Genomic DNA, 21,654 nt, shown 5'->3' on the forward strand with positions numbered 1-21,654 from the left:
GTTCTGCTTTCAGGCTCCTTGCTGCAGCTGTGGAGGGTGTGCTTTAATCCAGCAGTTTTGCCACGTGTATCGAGATTATTCCAGAATGGATTTTTTCAAACACAACCTCCTAAAGTATTGCAAAGCATCACAAAGTACCAGTGAAATACAGCTCAGATTGCTTAGTTATCCAAAATATCAGTCCATGGAAGGAAGAAAGGCTTCAGCTGGAGAACAAGAAGTCCTTATAAAGTCTCTGTAAACTTTGATAAGGGAAGTCCAAGAGCAGAAAATGTTGCTTCAGTGAAATTGTGAAACTGATATGGAATCAAGTTTGACTTTCCTTGGGCACAGGTCGGGTGCTTATTTGGCAAAGTCTGTTAAAATCAAAACAAAATCTAAAACTACCAGTATTCTCTGATACCAACAGCTAAGAAACTCTTCATCTAAACTTCTTCTAAATTTAAATCCACTACAGTTACTAAACCAACCTTCTTTGGTGAAAAAACCCCATTGGAATCAGCAAACAAGTCACAAGGCCTTGGTGTGAAAATCTAGCCAGTGAGATGCCAGTAAGCACAAGCACAAAAGAAAAGGCAAAAATGGTTAAACATAAGTAAAGCAGAAGGACGATAAAAGAGAAACAAAACTGTTAATAAGCCACTTGTCCCTTTGTTACCCTCAAACTGAACAAATTTAGGAAGAATGAATAAATTTGGCTCAGATTCCTTATTAACACTATTTCCATCAACTTATCTTAAATGCAAAAAAGTTTACTTATGAGAGCTTTTACCAGCATGACATTTACAGAAGCTCAAAAATTACTATATAGTCATGATGAATTTGTTTTTGAATTAAGGTCTCTGATTGTCAATTGCCCAATGGAAGATTTAATTATAAGGACAGAAAGGAGGAGGAAAAAATACAGCTTTTTCACCCCTAAAAATCCAGGGGTGACCCAAAGCTGCTGCTGATGTTCCACGCTGCCATTGCTGTTCACTGCACAAATCAGCACTTGGAGCTCTTTAAAGCTCTTCAATCAAGAGAAAAATGGAGAGAAAGCAAATCCCAGACACAGTGATCTGCTGTAACACCACTACAACTTGCACCACTTGAATAGTTTGTAAGAAATAAAGCTCCCCAGCTTGAGAGATGATGCTGGCACACCCAGCTGTTCACTCTTTGTGTATGATGAGATACACACTGGTACCTCAGAAGTGTAGATTCCTTACACAGAACACTTCACATTTTCTAGCTAAGCTCTCGTCTCCTACATTTTCACAGCAACCACAGTTACTAGAGGGACAGCTAAGGAACTGCAAGGATAACAAGGAACAGAAGCAGACAGGACTGGGTTGGGAGTTTCACTTCTCCTAATAAATCCTAGATAGGTAAAAATAAATACTATCTATTACCCAAGCATCTACTTTATCCAGGTGGCATTTATACACAAACCTGATCAGCTGAAAATGCACCAAAAGAATCATCAAAAAGAGCTGATGGCCTCTCAGGAAAAATCTAAAAGGAGATGAGGATCCATAACATAAGAGGAAGAAATGTAGAGAATACTCAATGAATCTGCCTCTTTACAAACCTTGGGCACTCCTGGAGTAGCTACTAGAAGCAAACTAGAGTTCTACCAACTCCAGTTGGTAGACTAACACTAACACAGAGGCATTGCAGACTAACACTATTCTAAGTGAAAGATTAAACATTTTAAACAATTCTGGGGTTCTGCATTTCTGTGCAGTGCCTCTGAATAGGTCCCTGCTTAACCCTAGATCAAGTTTACTACACACTTGCACACTAAAATATTACCCATGCTGCTTGTTCAAAGTAGGTTTTTTCCTTGTACTTCTTTTATAATTCTGCTTTACCTGCAGAGACAGGTTCTTTGCTAACCTAATTATTTTACACTTACAGCACTGATTTATGCCCTTTTCCTGCACAGTTCTGCTTCTTTCTAATTTCAGAAAATAGAACTAATGGCAAGTATTGAATTAAATATTCCCTTGCATCCCCTGTGTTCACTGGTTCATTAGATCACTATCCTTTTTTCCAAGGGGAAGAAGGATTAACAAAAAATTCAAGGAAGAGCACCTAAACAAGCCTTAAATCTTGTCAAAGAAGAACAGGTAGAGCACACAAAGGTCACACAGAGTTACTGCAGAAAATGGCAACAGAATTAAGACACAGCACCTTCTGATTTGCTACTGAATCAAGATAGAAAAGGAGCTGCTTCTCCTTGCAGCACAGCATCTTCTAAAGGAAAATCCAAAACAGTTCAACTCCTATCACCCTCCTGCCAGGTCAATTAGCTTTTTGGAAACATGCAAGAGTTAACAATTTTCTTTACCTTTTTGGGTGAGAAGACTCCAAGTGTTCCTCCATCTTCCCGAATGGCAACGCCCATTTCTGCCAACAATGCCTCCCTGATGGAGAAAAACAGGATATTGCCCCCATTTTAGGCTTCTGAGACAACTAAGGTCTAATGAAAGCCAGGTAATTACTGGATCAGACTTTGAACCAGCCTACCCAGGACTGTAACCACCTCAGAGCACACCAGGGCAAGTTGGCAAACTTTTAGTCCAAGAGTGGCCTAAGGAACAGCAACTTTAACTGTGACAAACCCAGGAAAGAGCAGGACTTCTCCCAGCACTGCCCTGCTGTTCTACATCTAACACAAGGGTCAGCAGAACCATCCCTGACACCGTTCTCCACTGCTTTGGAACAGAGTAACCTTCTCCATTTTCCACTTTCCAGAGACCATCCATACTACAGCACTTTCCATTCCTGACCTTTCCATCCTAATGGCCTCTGTTTTCCTCAGTTTCTCTTCCCATGTTTCATTCAGCTCTGCAATGATCTTCTCAGACTCCTGTGTGAAAATACCAAAAGATGTTTTACAATTCTTTCCAAAGTTCTTCACATACACAAAGCAATTGAAGTCTGTGCTCTGTTTAGGCCTCAAATTAATTTCACATATAATAAGCATTCTTAGCACCTTAAAACTCTTACTTATTTCCCTTAATTTTTAAAAGGGTAGGAAGTCCTGAAGGCAAGCTGAGGAGAAAAGATGACTTCATATCTAACCACAGTCACTTTATTTTGAACCACCTAAACTCATTTCCCTTTTTTTAAAAAAAAATCTGATTTACAGACATGATTCAGTAACTGAATGCCAAGGAAATGCAGAGACCACACTGTTACTGCCATGGCAACGGAGGGTTTCCAATAGGAAAGGGAAATGCAGAGTGTGCTCAGCCCTGTGGCACTGTCTGATGGGCAAACATGACAATGTTGCAGAGACTCAACACAGCCAACTCTCCCCACTCCTCCACCCATGGACATTGGGGGGGCTTTCATAAAAATCAAGAAATGCTTCACTGTGATGCACTTTGCTGTGGTTTAATTCTGTGCAGCACTGGGACAAGGCTGCCTTTGTCTGGCCCAAACATGCTATTCTGTGCTTCACATTTTAATCTGTGGGGGCTGGGCGAAGACAACAGTGGCAGGATTATTCTTCTTCCTTTTTTTCAACTTTGGGGTAATTTGGTTTTCTGACAGCTGAGTGCATTTGCAAGTCAGACTTGGCTCACACTAGTGCTGACCAGGCCTCCAAGTCTACACTTATGATCAAATTTTCCATAACTATAAGTGCATCAGATGACCCGTAAATAAGAATCAAGAATTTAATTTATAATTTAATTGTAGCTCCAGGCTACAATTAAACCTAAATAATCTTAACAAGAAAGGTTGTGCATGAACCCAGTTTCTAGCCCACTGCATTTAAGTGCCCTCTTTAAGGTGCCAGTGGGTTTCACCCAATTTCTACAGACACAGGAGACATTTGTGAAATTAGTCCTGCCAGGTCCATGATTCTTTAGCCTCCTTAATACCCACCTTCAAACGTTCAATGGCCTCTTCTCCTCCTGGCGTTGACATGATTCTTTCCTGTATACTGGACACAGATGTTAAGCCCACCTGACTACTGAGAGAGCAGGAGGATGGAGATGCAGTGAGGGACCCCATGGAGGCTGTGGAAAAATTGCCAGGGCGTTGATTCTCGGAGGCTAGCAAGTATCTATGCTTATTGTTCTGAAAATCTTTCAGATCTGAGAGAGAGACACACAGACAGAGGGAAGGCAGGAAGATGGGAAAACAGGAAGGGGGAAGGAAGAGGAAAAAGGGAAGAAAGGAAGGAAGGAAATACCAGTGTAAGAGGAAAGCATTTAAGCAGCAACAAGGCAAGTTTTGTAATTTTTAGATGGCAGTTCTGAAACAAATCTTTTAACACTAGCAACAATAACATAATAACTCAACTCAGACCCTGAGGTTCACTAGGAAAGACTGCATCATAAAACTTTCTAAACAAAAAAGATTGAAAAAATAAATTACACCTTGGCCAAAAGCAGCCATCCTACTCCTCACTGAACACTAATTAACCTGAGCACCCTGAAGCTCAGAGCAGGACCAAATTGAGATCCTCATGAGATTAGTGCCATTTTGGGCTGAAGTCTGAGACACCAACCCCTAAGCTCAGGAAAACATTCTCTTCCAGAGTCCTTTAATGTGAAATGATGATTAAGTAAATCTTTATCACAGCAGTGGTTCTGCTGCTGAAGCACCCAGACCACACGGACAATGAACCTCCTCTCCTTAAATCCTCACCAGAGAATGAATCACCTGTCAGTGCACCAGGGACACGAGAACATAAGCTCACAACATCATGATGGTGCTTCTTGACCTTCTTCATCTGAAATCTAACATATATGACCAGCAAAATATCTGATAAGGGTCTTACACTTCAGAAGGTGCTTCAAAAGCTTTTTGGCTGTTAGTTTAAATAAGAAAGGTCTTTTAAAAACCTCCACAATTTAACAAGGTGGCTTTTGTAGTCTGAAAACCTGCAGGCCTGAAAATGCTGCCTTGAAAGCCAGAGAATAAGAAAAGCTGCCTGAATGATTTAAGAACAAATATACAAGGGAAATTAATATAAATTTAACTTGTCTTCTTGGATATATCTGTAAGCCATATCGTCAGAATAATCACACACCAAAAGAAAAATCTTCTAACATGAAACTATCAGATAACTGAATAGCTCAGTTTTAATATTTTAAAATTAAATTTCAAAGAAAATCCTTTAAAATAAGTCACTTCAGGACAGAAACAGATCAAATCAGACCCTGCATGTTATAAACAGGGGCATCACACTTACAAAGTGAGCTGCTCCCCTAGACATTGCATAAATTTCCCTGTCCTCCTACATCTCCTGTACTCTTCCCCTGAACAATCCTGCCATTGGCAGCCTTATGCCCTAGCTCACTCCACGCTCAACCTGCTGTTTCAGCCTCCTGGAACTGATGACTGCCCCAAGTCAGTTTGAAAACCACCATCTGCAAATACAGGAGGCAGGGCTGGGAGTTTCACAGCAGAGAAGCAGGTTAAGGGAAGGGAATGCTGCCAGGATGAGGAAAGCAGGCATGACAGAGCAGGGATGAAGTCTCAAAAGGCCATGCACTCCTGAAGAGAAAGGAAGTGGCACTTGCAGCAGCTCCACAGTGGCTGTGAGAAGCAGAACCCTCAGGCCCATGCACGCTGCTCCTGCAGCCGCAGCTCTCACACCGCGACGTGCACTCGCTGCCAGCAGCATCAGAACGTCACACAGGCCAGCATGAGTCTTTACACCACCAGTAGCTTCAACTTCAGGAAATTTCAGACAGATCTCTTTCAGCTGATATTGAGTGAGGGTCAAAAAGACTGACTGAAAGAGTTTAAAAAGCCTACCAACCCAAAACTTACACGGAGTACATTTCCCTTGCAATAGACTACATATATTCCCCTTCCTTAGTAGCAAACACCAAGGGAAATAAAACGCTCCTTGCCGACTTGTTTTGGCCCTGTTAAGTTAATCACCTGCAACCAACTATATTTAACCTCAAAAAAAGAGACCTTCATCAGCATAAGATGTCTGGCTTCTTTCTTTTTTTTTTTTTTTTTAAGGATTATACAAAATACATTGCAGTGTCCAGGAGGAACTGGTAATACTTCATCTTGAGTTCATCAACTGAAACATTTAAAGCAAATACTTCAAAGTGGAAAAGAGCTGCTAAAATGCCAGGAAGCCACGTGAGCAGGAACTGAGTAACTGGGGAAAGATTTGAGAGAAAGATTTTCTGGTTCAAATCTAAACTGTGCGCTGTCATGAGAACATACTGGAGAACTACCACTCTCCCTTCTGTATTCTGCCAGAAAGTAACAATGAACATATGTTGCATTTTAAACTCTGCTTTTTTTTTTTGTTGTGGACTCAGTCTAAGAAGTGTTGGTGAGGCTGGTTTTCATGAACCTGCACTGCATTCCAGTGAGTGTTCTGTCTGGGATTTCCCTATGAGAAATGCTGGCATGCAAAGCTCTGTTAAAAGCTGACCCAGAGAAAGCAGGTTAAAAAGAGAACCACACAATACACACATTTGACTCCACTTCCAGAGTATTCATCTCCCATTGGATCAACTGAAAGGAAGCAGGAGGGAAAATACAAGAAGGATCAAAACTGAAGGTTCACTAGTGCCATAGGAAGGGAAGAGAATACTACTTGATGTTTAAAGAAACAAAACACAGTTCTCAGTAACATTGTTTTTTTTCAGTTTGGATTAATAACCAAAACCCACAGACTCTAACAAGCATGAAAAACACTCGTATTTCATTGTCTTCTGGCCGCATTCTCTTGAAAACAAGCAAACAGAGGTAGATACATGTTGCATATCTTTAGTAGTCTGTGACTTAGTCAGGACTTCTGCTTCACCAACAAAAAGGTCTGAAAAATCAGAAACTGGAGTAACACTATTATTTTTTTAGTCAAAGAAGCTTTTAAACCACTGGAATGCATTCTGTGCTTTTATGGGCATTTCCTTCACTAGGAATTAAATCACTGTTCATATTATAGAAGAATGTAGCAGCTAAAATTTCAGTTCATTTATCTTGTTTGGAATGAGGACAAGGAAATTGGGCACAAGTGTGTTCTAGTGCTTTAAAAGGTTGCTGGCAAAGCAAATCAGTACAACACAGCTCTGCCAACCTAACTCAAAATCTCCCAAAAGGATTCATTAGTTATTCACAAGCAGCTGTTGCATAGTTACTTCAAGATGACAAATGATTTGTCACTCAGGGCACTGTCTAACATTAGCCATTGTTTTCTTTTGTGAGTGAGGATGGCATTGAAGCCAGGTATCAACTAATAACCTTGACCCTCTGAGGAGGAAGGAAAGATGCCTTTTTTCCTCAGTATGAAACTAAGTTTCTGTGTCTCAGCTCTTTTATTGGCAGCCACACAGTCTCGGTAACTCAGCAGAGCAACTCCTGAATGTGCAAGTTCTATTACACAAAAGCATGTCTACAGTAGTAGGAAAATTCAAACTCCGTATTTTTCCTTGAGTTTGAAGGTGGCTTGTGAATTCCACACACAAACCTAAGATGGTCATTTGAAGACAGAAAGGGCTGCCATTTATAAATCATGTTCAAAACTTAAATATCAGTACCTATATTTAAAGTCTGTGTTTTAAATCCTTTTGTCTCACTGGCTCAGGTCTCCCTCCTCTGCTAGAGGCCAAGCCCAGGACAGTGAGGTGTGTTTAATCCACTTACTGTCAATAATATCTCCCAGGCCTTGAGCACGCAGGAGATCCTTGAGCCTTGTCACCTCCTCCTTCAGCTCCCGCACCAGCTTGGCGTTGGGATCCTCGTTGATAACAGCATTGCATTTAATCTGCTTTGCACGATCGGCATATCTGCAAGCACACAGAACAATGAAACCTTACACAAACATGGAACTGATTACATATAACTTTTATGTAACATGGGAATGCAGCAGCACAGAAGACATTTCACTTGCAGCTGGATGTCAGCAGAGGAGGCAATAAATCCCTGCCTCCTCTGTAGGGTAATTGAGTTCTTGCCAGTAGAGTCCTCTTCCCCACAGATAAGCTCAGCTCACAATAAGCCAAAGGTTTAAAGGACAAAGTTGGGCCTTTAGAGCAAACAGTTACCCATATCTATCCCACAGGAAGAGAAAGTACCTTAGAGTGCTCAAAGTTTCATCATAGTTTATGTCTGCTGGACTGAGAGCAGCGACCATTGCAGTTCTGGAGTTACCACCTGTAGTGAACAGGCAAGAGTTTAGATGAACTACAGCACACACTTCAGGCACCACCTATCTACCAAATATCAATGTTTTCAATAAATTATAGAATTCAACTAAATTCTGCAGTATTAAGAAACATACAAAAACTACAGGAGAGAGTTATAGCATTAATGTAAGGTGGAACTATGATGACTCAGATTTGGATGCTAAAGATATTTAGCCTCATGCTCAATATAAATTTAAGTTAGTAAAAACAGTCAGGAAATTCAGTGATACTTTATTTTCATACTGGCACAGACAAATCAGCCATACCTAGATTTTCTCGAAGAAGCCACGTTAGTACAGAATCCCTGTAGGGTATAAAGTCTGTCTTCTTCTTCTTTTTGCTCTACAAATTAACAACACAGTATGAAAAATAGGAAGGATTTTCTGTGTAAGAAAGATGTGAACATCTTCCTGACATTTAAATTCTGTGTTATAACACAATTCCAAGCAGCAAACCTTACACTAGGCAAAGAAACCAACATCTACTCCTACACAGACCATCCTACCTTGCTGGTGCAGTTATCCTAAGTTGAAAGCATTAAGGAAAAAGGAAAAAGAAGAAGGATGAGCTTCTTAACATTTATACATTGCTTCCATGTCAGACAGTACTTCCTTTTCTTAAAAAGCCAAATTAATGGAATTAATCACTTCAATTGAAAAAAAAAAATCTAAAAAATATTTAAGCATATTCAACCTGTCCAAGGTGTTGACTCAAATTTAAAAAGAACAACAATCATTGATATGTTTTGTTTCATTGGGTTTTTTTTTTAATAGCAGTTGAATACAAAAAAAAAAGACAAAGTACTTTTCTAAACCCACAACATTTTGCTTGGATCAATATATGCTCACTTAAGACATTATTAAGTCTTGCCATTGCAAAGAAAGCCAGTGAATCAAGTTATTGCACTTATATTTCTACAAATTTTAACAACAAAGCTGCAGTTAAGTTTTCTACAATTATTCTTTCAAATAAAAATAAAATTACTGCACTGCACTGAAGGTCTAAAATCTTGCTATGTGAACAGGTCTTCTACATAAACACAGGCTTCTTCTGCAAGGCTTCTTCACAGTTAAACAAACCAATGCTTCCATCTGTTGACAGCCTGTGTGACACCCACAGAATAGTATCAACTCTATTCATCTATCAAAATACACACAGCTAATAGGGCTGAGAATGCAAGGCCAAGAACAGCAAATGATTCTGCTGTGCTCCACGGATTTTACAGTTTCCATTTGACCAGCTATGCAAAGGTTGTTGCAGGGAAGGAAAGGCTCTACTTACCACTTCAGCCAATGCTGAAATAACTTTGCCCAGAGTTGTGAGAGACTTGTTGATATTTGCTCCTTCCTGGGAAAAGAGAAACCAGTATTATATAGTAATGAAAACTCTTCAACCATGAATCTCTTCAGATCTTCAGCTTTACAACTATTTCTCCCACAGTTATAACCTATTATTTGTCCAGCAAGGACTCGTGTGATGCCCGTGCCTCCCCAGCACCCTCCGCAGCCCCGCACCTTTAACCGGGTTCCCTTGGCACCGGTGGAGTCAGCTCGCTCACTCCCAGCCAGATCCACCAGGCTGATCTTGCTGACCTGAACACAGAAAGCACATGAACAGGAGAATGAGTTCTTGGTGAACCAGAGCAAGGACAGAACTACAAAGTCACTGCAGGGAAGATCAGTGAAAAACAGCAGAAAGTCACTTATCTGTAACACACCTTCTCTGTGGAAAGGTCAGTTTCTGTGTCATGTTTCTTCTGAGTAAAGACAATTGTAAACACAGCATGAGAGCGGCTGCTGGTTTCATTCATGTTGGTGGCTGCCACAGTCCTAAAATATGAATAGATACGAGCATGTTTAAAAAAGGACAATTACCTGCAGGGCTGAATGCAGCTGCAGAGGAATGAGAGCAAGAGGCTGCAGAGGAATGAGAGGTGATGTGCTGCCCTGTAACCAAGACCCAGCCACACCTATCATCATTCCCAAACCCTTTCATTTTTTCACTCCTGAATTACTCCCATCTTCATCACAGTTCAGACAGAGCTTTCTCAGTCTGTGTACTCAGTAGTTCATCTTACATGCAAACACCCAAGAATACTTGAGCAGCATTTATGTGAGTCCTTCTCACACATTGTTGAATGAAGCCAAGAGCTTGCATGGAAACAACTAATAATGAACCAGAAACTGAAGCTGGAATGCCAACTTTAGTCCTGACCACCTGAACTGAGAAAAGAGGGGACTATGCACATAAGTTTTTAAACAAGGATAGTGACAAAGTACATAGCAAAAGCAGAAGTAAATGCCAGATAATTATTTAGACTTTATCTCAAGTCCTTGCAATCTTTAAATATCTACACATCGATTTGCAGGACTAGTTCAGCACACAAAGCAATTTCAGCTTTTAACAGCATTGATCAGTGCATATTTCAGTAATACTCCTCACTTACAAGAGGTTTTTTTAAAGTGCTAATGCATAATACTGCTAAGAATATATAACACACTCCCATCACTAACCTGGCTTTGTTCCCAGCATCCATGAGGTCTGCAATGTCTGTGTAAGATGTGACTGCTAACTTGGACAGATCTTCCACGTAGGGTCCAAGGAGAGGATGTTCTCTCACCCGCAAATTCCCTTTGTTCTTCGGGTTCAACAAGTCTCTGACTCTCTCACAGTAAATCTCCATGTAACTCACCTGGAAACAGAATTTTCACAGACAATTCAGTATTTCTGAAGGTCTCCTCCACAGCATTTCAGAGTGCCAGCAGTAGAAATTCCCCCAGCCCACCACAGGAAAGCTAAGGGTGTCTCGAGTCATTTAACAGCCTAAACACTGGCAAAGGCAAGAGTCAAAATTCTCCTACATCACACCTCTAACATAAGCTGCTGGCCCTGCATCCATGTATAGATTCTTCAACCATTTCAGAAAACACTGGTGTGTAATGAAAAATTATACACCGGAGTCCACAATCACCTTAACAGCTTTAATATGACAGCACAGGCATCAAACAAGACAGATGGTAAAAGGAGTCTGCTTCCAAGGAATGTCTCATGAACCACCAAAGCAAACTTAGGAAAGAAAAAAAAAGTTCATCTTTCTTGTCTGCAGAAGCAACTTTTGATTTTAAAAATCATGGCTATAGTATTTGACAACAAACATGCAGTCTTCCAGCTATTAGTAAAATAAAACCATCTGTACATGCATCTTTAAATTTTTCAGCCCATCATTTTTTTCAGGATTACTACACAGGTAAAGGAACACTGGTTTTCTGTTGAGGGTAAAAAAGGAGTCACAGAAAGGTTTTTACATTTGTTTCAAAAGAGAAAAGACAAAAAGCCTTGAAAAATAAAAATAAAACCCCCAAACTAATCAGAAATAAGCATCTTGGTGCATCATCAATAACCCAGCACCTAAGCTCAGTTTGATGTCCAGCATACAGACATTCTTTGATCCCTCACCACACTCACCTCTACAGAATATGACATTTCCTCATTGCTGTTGTCATTGATTTTCTCAAACAGCTCTTCACACAGCTGGAAAGAAATTAAGCCCAAATCAGAAATGAGTCTTTACTGAGAAGTAACAAGTAACTATCAGGACATGTCATGGAAGCGGCTTTAGAATGAGGGCAGTGAAAAAAAATCAGCCTAATGCATCCACCACACACAGCCTCACTGGAAGATAATTCATCTCAGTCCTACATCACTATCAACTTTATTTTGTCCAGTATCTCAACAAGTGCTCTAGGTTTCAGCAGTATCATTATTCTGCACTGTAACATCAGCAGTAAGCTTCAGTTCTGTTAACTCTTACTGCAATACAAAACACAAGTGTGTGTCTGAAGGTGCCATAAAAATCAGATTCCCTTTCTGGGCTCACTCCTACCTGGGGAATGATGCCTGCTTGGCTCTCCTCCTGCTTGCCCATCATGGTGTAGGATTTGCCAGCTCCAGTCTGGCCATAGGCAAAGATGCACACGTTGTAGCCCTCAAAGGCATGCTGGAGCATCTCCTTCCCAATATCATTGTACACACGGCTCTGAGATGCAAAGCAGGGATCTTCAGGCTGGAAAGACACCAAAACAGCATCAATACAGACTTCCCTATCAATTGAGTAAGATTTCAAAAAGCAACTGGTTTTATCTTGGGGGTCAATCCCTTAGGAAGAGGTAAATGAGGCCATTTTTACACACAGGTTTTTCCCAAGGCAGAACAAGATGGAGAAGAACAACAATGACAATGTCACTGCATTGTTTGTGGGTGTATCTTATTCTTAATCTAGCATTCTCTTGCTTCCTGAAACGTTGTATTTTAACATTACCTGCTCCTGAAATCAGGACAAATTTAGATGTGCTAACATTCTAACGTCGGGATCAAGATTTTATCAGAGCTCTTCTGTTCCTTGATGCTGCTTATCTGCTAGTTTTCATGCATTCTGTTCATAATGTTCCTGTGACTGGGCTATAATCAACTTTCACGGCTGCTCTGAAAAACTCAGTAAGAGAGGCGAGTATTTTATTGTGAAAACAGTCTCGTTGACCACAAATTTGCTCAGAAATATTAAATCTTATTTCACCATCTAAGTTACTGAAATGAATCTTAGAGAAATGCATTATCCCTTCTTTGTACATCTTTTAGAAAACAAGGCAGGGGAGGAGGAGGTGGCAGAACAACACAGTTCTGCTGGAGAACAATTACTGGAAGTCACTGAGAGCTTAGCACCGACTCACAGAAGGGTGGGGCACAGGAGCTGGATGAGAATTTATTGCTTTTGCAGCTATTGGAAACGTGGGTCACTGTGCTGCCTTTTCCACACGTGCCAACAAAAGCCAGACCATGCATCCCCTTGAACTGTAAGGCCTCGAGCAACTGTCATTTGTCCAAGAGGAAAAATGAATTACCGTGGCACACCTGTATCCTTAAAATATTTAGAACAGAGCATTGTTGGAGAATATTTTCAGTAATCTTTCAAATATGTACAAGTTGTTTTGGCTTTCTGCTCTCACCCAGACAGGGAAACACAACATACAATGACAAGCTTTTAACCTGAATGTGGGTGAGAAAGACTGTAGAAACATCTGACAGGGGTTCATGATCAGAAGAGAATGTTAAATCAAACCAAACAACAACACAACCAGGCTGTCTTGTAAAAGCACTTACCGATGTGTGGGACCAGTAAGAGTAGTCAAAGCTGAAGGACTTTGGTGCTTCCTTAGGATTCTTTGGGTTGATAATACCTACAGGAATAAAATTCAAACTCTTAGCTAACGTGACACTTAGGAGCATATTTAATAAACTGACTGACCCACACACTGTGAATCTGAGTATTCAAAGCTGCCACATGGCATACGAGTAGGAAGACTGTAGTAACAGACTCACTGCTTCCTAATACTATTATTTCTGTAGGACTCATTTTAAATAAGACAAGAAAAAAATTCCTAGGAGAAATATGCTGTTGCTTAACAGAATTCTGTACATGCCACACAATCAACAAAGGCTTTTCCAGATACCTTTAGGTTGGTGGGTTTAGTACTTGAGGGTTTTTTTCCTTCCCAGCAACAAAACTGCTTGGTATAACCTTTGCCTGCAGGGGAGCAATACACAATGGATGCAGCTCTCACTGCAGTGGCACACACAATGCCTGTAGTTTCTGTATTCCAAGGAGGGTAATTTATAAGCACAGCCCTTGTAGCAGAAGTGAATCTCTACTGCTTCCTTCTTTTCCATACTACAGTGGTGGAAATACTTCAATATATTATTTCCAGCAGCTGTTCTGAACATCTCTGTAATCTCTGTAAGTAGGACTGCATAAAAGCACAGTCCTGGGGGAATTAGATAAACCACCCTGGATTTACACATCTGCCCCTGCACCTAAAGCAGCAATTTGCCCCTGGGAGTGAGACACTAACTGTGATGTATGCAAATAAAGTCCACAAGGAAATAAGCCATATAAAGGTGTCAGCAGTCTTCCTGGGGATGATTTACATCCTGATACCAGACATCCTAGAAAGAAGATGCTTTTTTCTCACATATTCCTCCAGTCAGTTTATGTTTTGGGAGACTGGGGCTTCTCTCTTTCGTTCTGTGATGAATAAAAATTATATCAGCCACAGCTCTTACCATTTCAAACATGAACTTAGCATCTTGTTTCACTGAAATCTCTGAAAATGTGGTTACAGAATCCCCATTAAAATCAAATCATTCCTCTCCCAGACACTGTGCTCCTGAGCAGGGCTGTTGTCCAAAATGACAGTGTGGAGAAAAGATCACTGGCTGGATTGCAAATAGCAACAGTTGCTACTCTACTTCTCCTGGCCAACTCCATTTCACTTGGATGCACCTTGTGCTGACATTCTTGCCTTAAAAAACCCGACAGACATGCAAAGCCAATGAATTATATGCACCAGCACAGTATCAAATTGCCAAAAATGCTTGTGGCTTTGGATAGCAACACAGGCATCAACACAGAACAAACTGTAACCTAAGCAATCATCCATGGATTTAGCCTGCCCTTACCAGCTTTGCCTGAACAGCTCCACTCTAACTATTCTACCAGTCCTAAAGAGAACAAAAAACAAACCCCAAGGACAACTCCCTGCCCCAAACTTAAATTAGTTCTCTCCTTGCAGGGCATTCCACACTGCTACAACTCAACAATTTCTCATTTAAAAATTTAATATCAAAGTTCTAAAAGGTAAGGGAGATGTAATGCCTTGGATCTGGAAGTCCCTACCCAAAAAAGTAGTACAAATAATAGAATCTCCACTTTAGTGTCTGAAAAGGCACTACAAACTCACCATTAGTTCCCCTTTCTTGCTCCAGCCTAAATTTGATCCACCACATTGGAGAAAAGTAAAGTTCAGGCTCTGTGATTTATGCAAGTCATTCCATTCAGCTCCATTTTTTTCTCTTTTTAAACCACTGTTGTTATTATTATTGTTGTTTTCTTCAACAGACTTCCTCAGCCCTTCACACTGACTTCCATGTCCAGCTCACTACTTTGAAAATCACTTTTTAGGATGGATGCTTTTGCAAAGCATATCTGGAGAAGTGTATCAGGAAAAGGAGTTTAATGTGCAAGAGAGCAGCTCTGTCAGAGGTTGGGAATGCAGCTGCCTGGCCAAAACCTTCCACAGCAGCAGGAAAGGGTCAGAGAAAACCTCCCAGCTGCCAGGAACTCTGCAGGCTGCCCCTTGCCACTGGGATCCAGACACAGCCTTTGCTCTCAGCCTGAAGTCAGTTCATCCCTATTTCTGTTGCTTGCACACAGGCTGCATCCTCCATTTTTACAATTCTCAGTCTACAAATGAATCCAGCAGAGCTGACTGGATGAGAAAATCGAAGATTACAATCTCAATGGATTTCAGCTGGACTGAAACCCTCTTCATTAGGGGCACGGATCAGCAGGTGGGTGCTGCCAGCATTAATGATGTCTGATGTAGTCTAGGTTTAAAACCAGGCAGGCAATGATGTGATTAAAACACCTGGAAGATGATGAGACAGCTAAGAAACCAGGAATTCAAACAGAAATAACTGACTTCACTTGAAGTTAGCTATTGCACCAGGCATCATCTTCAGAGGGACAAGAAAACCCAAGAAATGTAGCTACTTTTAAAGCAAGTTAATGGATATTTCTGAAGAAATTAAAAGCCTTCCTCTAGTACAGGTAAGCTTTATTCCAAAAGTTCATGCACCAAACTGGGAAAAAAGAAATGGGGATGCATAAATTAGACTGAGTTGGCAACACTGATTTTATGTACCATGCTTCTCAACCTGCTGTATTTTCTGCTGACCACGGAAACAAATACAATTAAAACAGAAAGAGGACTGTTCTCAGTGTCTCCAATATCCACAAGAATACTAACAGCTTTTCAGTTACTTTGTTTGGTTTTGAAACCATGCAAGGCCAAGATGAATTATCTTAGTGAATCATGAAATAGGTCGTCATCTATCTCCTCTCCCCACAGCAGCCTCACCACACGGTCCACACACTAATGGTTTAATTACAGAGCCTCAGGAAATGAGAAAGGCAATAAGGCAGACGATCACAGCAGGAACGCATTAATAGTCTTTTTATCTTACAGAATAAATTTGTTTATCTGCTATTTCAAAGGTCCAATGTGGCAATTAACTCTTCTGTTTGCAAACTGACACTGCTGCTTTGTGCTGCAGCTATAATTACCAGCAGCATGGCACCGGAGCAGCTCTGAACGCTGGAGTTAGCCAGTTTCTGAGCAAATCCCTCTTTCAGGCCCCTTGCTTCACCAAGAGCCAATTTATTAGCTCATGGGGTATCTCCTAGCTTTCCACAAGCTCAGCTTTCTGCACCAGAGAGACACTGGAAGGGATAATTCACAGAGCCACTGTCTGCCACAGCACTGCTACTGAAACAGGTCGCACCTGGAACCCCGAGGTGAGAAGGATGGAACAATCTGAGGATAACACTTCTCTGCTGCAGGGCCTGAAACCTTCTGGGACCAAAGCAGCAACCACAGTGGCGGTTAATGCCCATCATTTACCTTTGGAATGGAGGGCCAAAAAAAGGCAAGAGAATGTTCATGGGATTAAAATATTTTCTACAAATCATTGGTTTGGTTGAGAGAGATAAATGCCCATATTATTACTTTTCTTTACTTGAATAATGAATTTCTGGAAATTTTGAATAATAAGCTTCTCCTTAATAGATCTGTTTTCTACCTTTGTACACAAATAAAGTAATTACACGTCACAAATTGAGATAAATAAATCTGTGTGAACACAGCTCTGCAGCAGTACCCACGTGAAGCAGCTGATTTGGTACCCACCACCATGCCCACCCAGAGACACAGCCTGCATTTTAAAAGCTTAGTTTCCCCTTACAGCTGTACAGTGAGCCAAGCTGAGCTGCTTCACACCATCCAAAGTTCCTCTAGGCAGGAGTAATTCACATATTCTCTGCAGCTCAAGCAATTTAAACAATTCTTTGTAGCTGCTTAGCTGTTTAAGTTTGGTGGACTTTTCGATACCTGTCACAACAAACATTTTCAATTCTCACTGACCAAAAGGTAAAGAAACACACAGTTTTAAAAGAAATTTCTTCACACCAAATAATCTCCTTTTCTGGAGTATTATATAAGACACAAATACTGATTGGGCCTAGTAAAGGACAAGTACATAGTAGAGCAGTACAGAGGAAGAAAAGGAGAAAGAAGGAGCACAATAAATGAAAGAACTATACTTTCAGGTGTGCTCTGCCAAAAGTAACAGACCAATCTCAACAAAACATTTGGATTTTAACATACCCTTACTTAAACAGGCAACTTCATCTTTTGGCATTTTTATTTCCACAGTCCATCCCACTTGTTCCTTAATTAACATTTTATATACCATCCACCATCTGCTTCATCAGCTAGCACAAAAATAACATCTACTTTCAACCTTTCAAATCTATGAGCTCAAATTCATCCCTAGTTTTTTAGCAAACACTGTAGCAATACTTGAAAGACCACTATTGAAATAGTACCCATATATTTCATAGCATGTATTATATTGCATTTCTATTGTCATTTTGGACATCCAAATCTTTTGCTTTATAATCCAGTTTTCATTTCTGAAGCTGAAATTCAAAAAGCTCAGGTCAAATATGCACTTTGTTTTACAGTTATAACCAGAGTGTGGAGCACAGCTGAGAGCTGATGCAAAGTTAAAATCTTCCTAGGGTATTTTCAGCTGGAAGCAGCATTCTGTCTTCTCACTCCTTTCTGAACACACACAAACACATTCCCACTTCGAGCCTTCATTTCTGGACTTACACTTCCAGTCTCCCTTAAAACTAACCAAGTAAACAGACAGTGGGAAGCCTACAAAGGGGAGAAAAAAAATCCACAAAAGCAAGGAAACTTAGCCAAGATCAGCCCCCTCATTCCATTCCCATCTACTCAGTCACATAAATATTTTTGCAGGCACAAAGAACGACTAGAAGTGCTTCTTAACCTCTCCAAACTCGTATCAGATTATGACACTGAATTTTCAATCCAAGCCTGCTCTGCTCTCATCCCAGTCAGTGCTGCTCCTCAGCATGTCACAGATTCATCAGATCAGAAATGATCTGCACTTCAGTATCTGGAGATGCCCAGCACACACAGCTCCTCCTAATAAGCTCTTGGAACAGGGAGACAGCGAGACAGAGCACTCGAGAGGCAAGAGCTGAAATTATTCTCTTGCCCTCCCTGCATTTAAAGTCACGTCAGAGGGTTGCCCCGCCTGTGCCAGAGCCCAGAGCCCAGAGCCCAGAGCCCGAGTCACTGTGCAGGGCTCCGTGCCATGCCTGGCATTAGTCACCCACCGTGGGTGCTCCACAGAGCTGCCTGCCTGCAGCTGCCCTTCAGATCAACACCAGCAGCCAGAATTAACCTCTGCTTCATCCTGGGATTAGCTGGGACACAGGCTGTGCTGGCAAGGGGGGTGAAGGGACAGACACACTGAGGGGTTTTAAAAACAAACAATTCCTCATCAGAAATGAAACCCAATTATGACGAAAGTCAAGTGTGGAACTGGAAAAACCGACCTTCCCAGATCTGTGCAACACAGCCTGCTTTGTCAGTAACATCTGCCATGCCCATATTGCTACCATAACAGGCAATGCTGAGGGCACAAAACCTCTTTCATTTCTACATATGAAATAAAATTAGGTTTCTTCTCACCAAGAGAGGCTTCACACCAGCATCAACAATTCTCCCTGTGGCAGCATTATTCTAGCTCAAGCACACATTCCTACCAAATGCCACCACTCAGAGATAACAGCTAGCAAGAAAAGCAGTGTCTTCACTTTTGCTTTCCTTAATCATTAGTAAAGGAATAGACAGACATTTTCAAAAATTATTCTGGTCTCGACAGAACTTTGGAAGGGGCAACTTAGGGAAGAAAAATACAAAATCATTCCTATGCCTTCTTCTAGCTCTGTTTGGATCAATATAAGCAGTAGTTTCATTATGATTGAATAAACAATTTATCCAATGAAAAAAATCTGGTGCTTTCAGAATTGATTCCACAAGACCAAATTAACATTAAATACAGAGTCTCTTAAAAAACATGGGTCTGGAAAATATATCTGCACCATCTGTAGACTAGAATGACAACAATGGGAACATGTTCCTTACAGAGAGCAGGGTGGAGCAGGCATTCTTTATTTGCTGGAACGTGAATAACACCACAAAGACACGTTTAATACAGGCTTCTTTCCTAGGCAAACGCTGCAATCAGATCTATGGCCATAGTGCTTTTATAAGACAGACTTTCAGGGCTGTTATTATAAGAGATAAATGAAGGGAAATGGACACTTCCAGCTCATGAAGCAGTGCTTGCTTTTCAAAGCATTGTTTGCATTTTTCAAATCATTAAAAGGGAAGGAAACCAAGCAGAAGCTAAGAACAGCTCATTTGGAATCCAAGCGGATTCTCTCCCCGCTGAGGAATTTCAGCCGTGCACTGGGAGAAAGGTTGGCTGGGGGAGGGAGTCGGGCTCGGCAGCACCAGGGCAAGGCCCCGCTCCTCACAGAAGCTGCTGGAAAGCCGCTCTCATCCTCAGCTGCTCTCACAGATCCACGAGCTATAAATACAGCTCTCCAGCTGGTGTTCTTGGAGAACAGCACGCCAGCAGGCTCTGCAGCAGGCAGCAGGCAGCCGAAGCAGACTGCTCTCCCTGGCTGAAGAGCTCACCCAGAGCCATTCCCGAACCGGCACTGCCAATGGATTGCCTGGGAACGTCCCAGAGCACAGGCGGCGTGTCAGGGCTGTGCGTGGGGCTGGGCCAGTGCTCCAGCTCCGTTCTGGGCTCATGGCTTCTGCCTCAAGGCAGGTAAAACAGTACCTCCCTTCACTTCTCTGACTTGACATCGCCAAGAGCCAAACTGGGCCTCTCCTAAGACCATTCTGACCTTCAGACACATGGCATGGCAGCAACACACTGAGAGAACACCACGGAGCACTGGAGTCTTGGGGAGCCAGGTCTTTTTCAGCCCACTACTTAAGTCAGTTTGGTCAGTTCTTAACAGTGCATGTCTCTGGAAGAATTTGTGTAGTGAATTAAAATATCCAATTCTTAAAGTATTTCTTATTAACAATGTACATTCTCTTTACTTCTACTTGCATACTAAAATGTGGCAGTTTATTTAAGCATTGGATAAAAAGAATCCCCTCTGGAGGCCTAGTTCTGTGTCAGTGAGCACTAATTCTGAAGGGGAAGCATTCCACATGGAGAATCACCACTGACACAAACTACTCAGGGTTTATTAGTAATATCCCTCTGCTATGGTTCCATACCACCTTCATAACACAATGTAGTCTAACTGCATTTAACATCAGCTGGAACACCCTAGTCATCATCCCACAGTCTCACTCCAGAACCAGCATTTGCTTCTCTAGCATTTAAAGATGATTAAATGTTCATCTTCCCCCAGCTCCCCAAAGTCATCCTCTACATTTTTTAACAGTGCAGAATTAACACTTCAAGCTATTTTTATTCAATCATGAGAAAGGCTTTAGAAGGAAAATCAAGCACCAAAAAAAAATCCACATTTTTATTTCTTCTCCAAAGAAATATTCCAGGCATGTACAAAACATATGAGCTGTCAATACTGCAGGGCATTCGGAGACAGTGACTAAGACAGACTTGTGGACACAGAAATCCCTAATGCCCCAAAACACAGAGAACTCTAATGCTCATCTTGGTAAGAGGACAGTCATCAGAAGAGTTTGGGTAACCTCTGCTATTGTGACCTCTTGGACTTGTCTTTCAAACCTCAACCACAAGAGCATTCAGGCATCCTCCATGTGACACCATTTATCTCCCCACAAACAGCCTGGTTTGATAACACACCCCCCATGAACGCAGGGCAGTATTTTCATATTGACAAGCATTCATCTAGCTTGCACCACTAACAGGGATTTACAGACCAGAGAAACCAGGGAAGGGGTGAAGTGACATTCCTGCAATGCTGTTTATTTGCCCAAGACAGCCTTATCATGAAAGATACCAGTAGAAAACACTAGAAACACTTAGGAGAAAAATAAACCAAACAAGCAAACCAAGAACACCAGGCTGTATGCTTTAAGAACCAATGCTTTTTGGCAGGCACAAGGCATCAGAAAGGCAATATGCTTATTTTTTGAGATATCTAAAATTATTGTTTTCATAAGAGACTGAGAGTCAAAAGTATATCAATAAAAGAGACAGCTGAATTATTGATGAGGTTACCTTATTCTATGAACCTTTCAAGAGTTTTGACTTTTGTATTACATTTCAAGTACTACTAATGTAGGCAAACATGCAATAAATCAAAAACCTTTAAAGTTCAGTCCTGCCTTCCCACCCATTTCTAATTTGCCCCAGAACAACTGCGTAAAGCAGCACATATCTTAAAAGAAAAGAAGAAAAGGAAAGAAAAAGCCAAAACAAAGGAGAAATTAAAATTAGATGTTTCTGTATTAGGTTTTTTGGGTTGTTTTTGTTTTTA

At 41.1% G+C, this 21,654-nt stretch overlaps 1 protein-coding gene across 7 annotated transcripts in view; it reads right to left on the reverse strand.

Moving 5' to 3' along the window:
* KIF1B (kinesin family member 1B) overlaps positions 1-21,654 on the reverse strand; it is a 77,718-nt gene that overhangs the window by 45,566 nt on the left and 10,498 nt on the right. For 3 of the 7 annotated variants that reach the window (XM_058818929.1, XM_058818928.1, XM_058818930.1), the window contains exons 3-15: positions 13,323-13,399; positions 12,049-12,228; positions 11,631-11,696; positions 10,679-10,857; positions 9,883-9,994; positions 9,680-9,757; positions 9,447-9,512; positions 8,432-8,507; positions 8,055-8,133; positions 7,624-7,766; positions 3,883-4,016; positions 2,778-2,857; positions 2,336-2,411 (exon numbers count right to left, since the gene is read on the reverse strand). In XM_058818929.1, coding sequence (XP_058674912.1) covers positions 2,336-2,411; positions 2,778-2,857; positions 3,883-4,016; positions 7,624-7,766; positions 8,055-8,133; positions 8,432-8,507; positions 9,447-9,512; positions 9,680-9,757; positions 9,883-9,994; positions 10,679-10,857; positions 11,631-11,696; positions 12,049-12,228; positions 13,323-13,399 — 1,346 coding nt within the window. Of the gene's footprint in view, positions 1-2,335; positions 2,412-2,777; positions 2,858-3,882; positions 4,095-6,450; positions 6,493-7,623; positions 7,767-8,054; positions 8,134-8,431; positions 8,508-8,670; positions 8,689-9,446; positions 9,513-9,679; positions 9,758-9,882; positions 9,995-10,678; positions 10,858-11,630; positions 11,697-12,048; positions 12,229-13,322; positions 13,400-21,654 lie in introns of all 7 variants that reach the window. The other 4 variants (XM_058818926.1, XM_058818924.1, XM_058818925.1 and 1 more) reach the window with 4 other exon arrangements.

Source organism: Ammospiza caudacuta, chromosome 22 (genome assembly GCF_027887145.1).
Source record: "Ammospiza caudacuta isolate bAmmCau1 chromosome 22, bAmmCau1.pri, whole genome shotgun sequence".
Lineage (NCBI taxonomy): Eukaryota > Metazoa > Chordata > Aves > Passeriformes > Passerellidae > Ammospiza > Ammospiza caudacuta.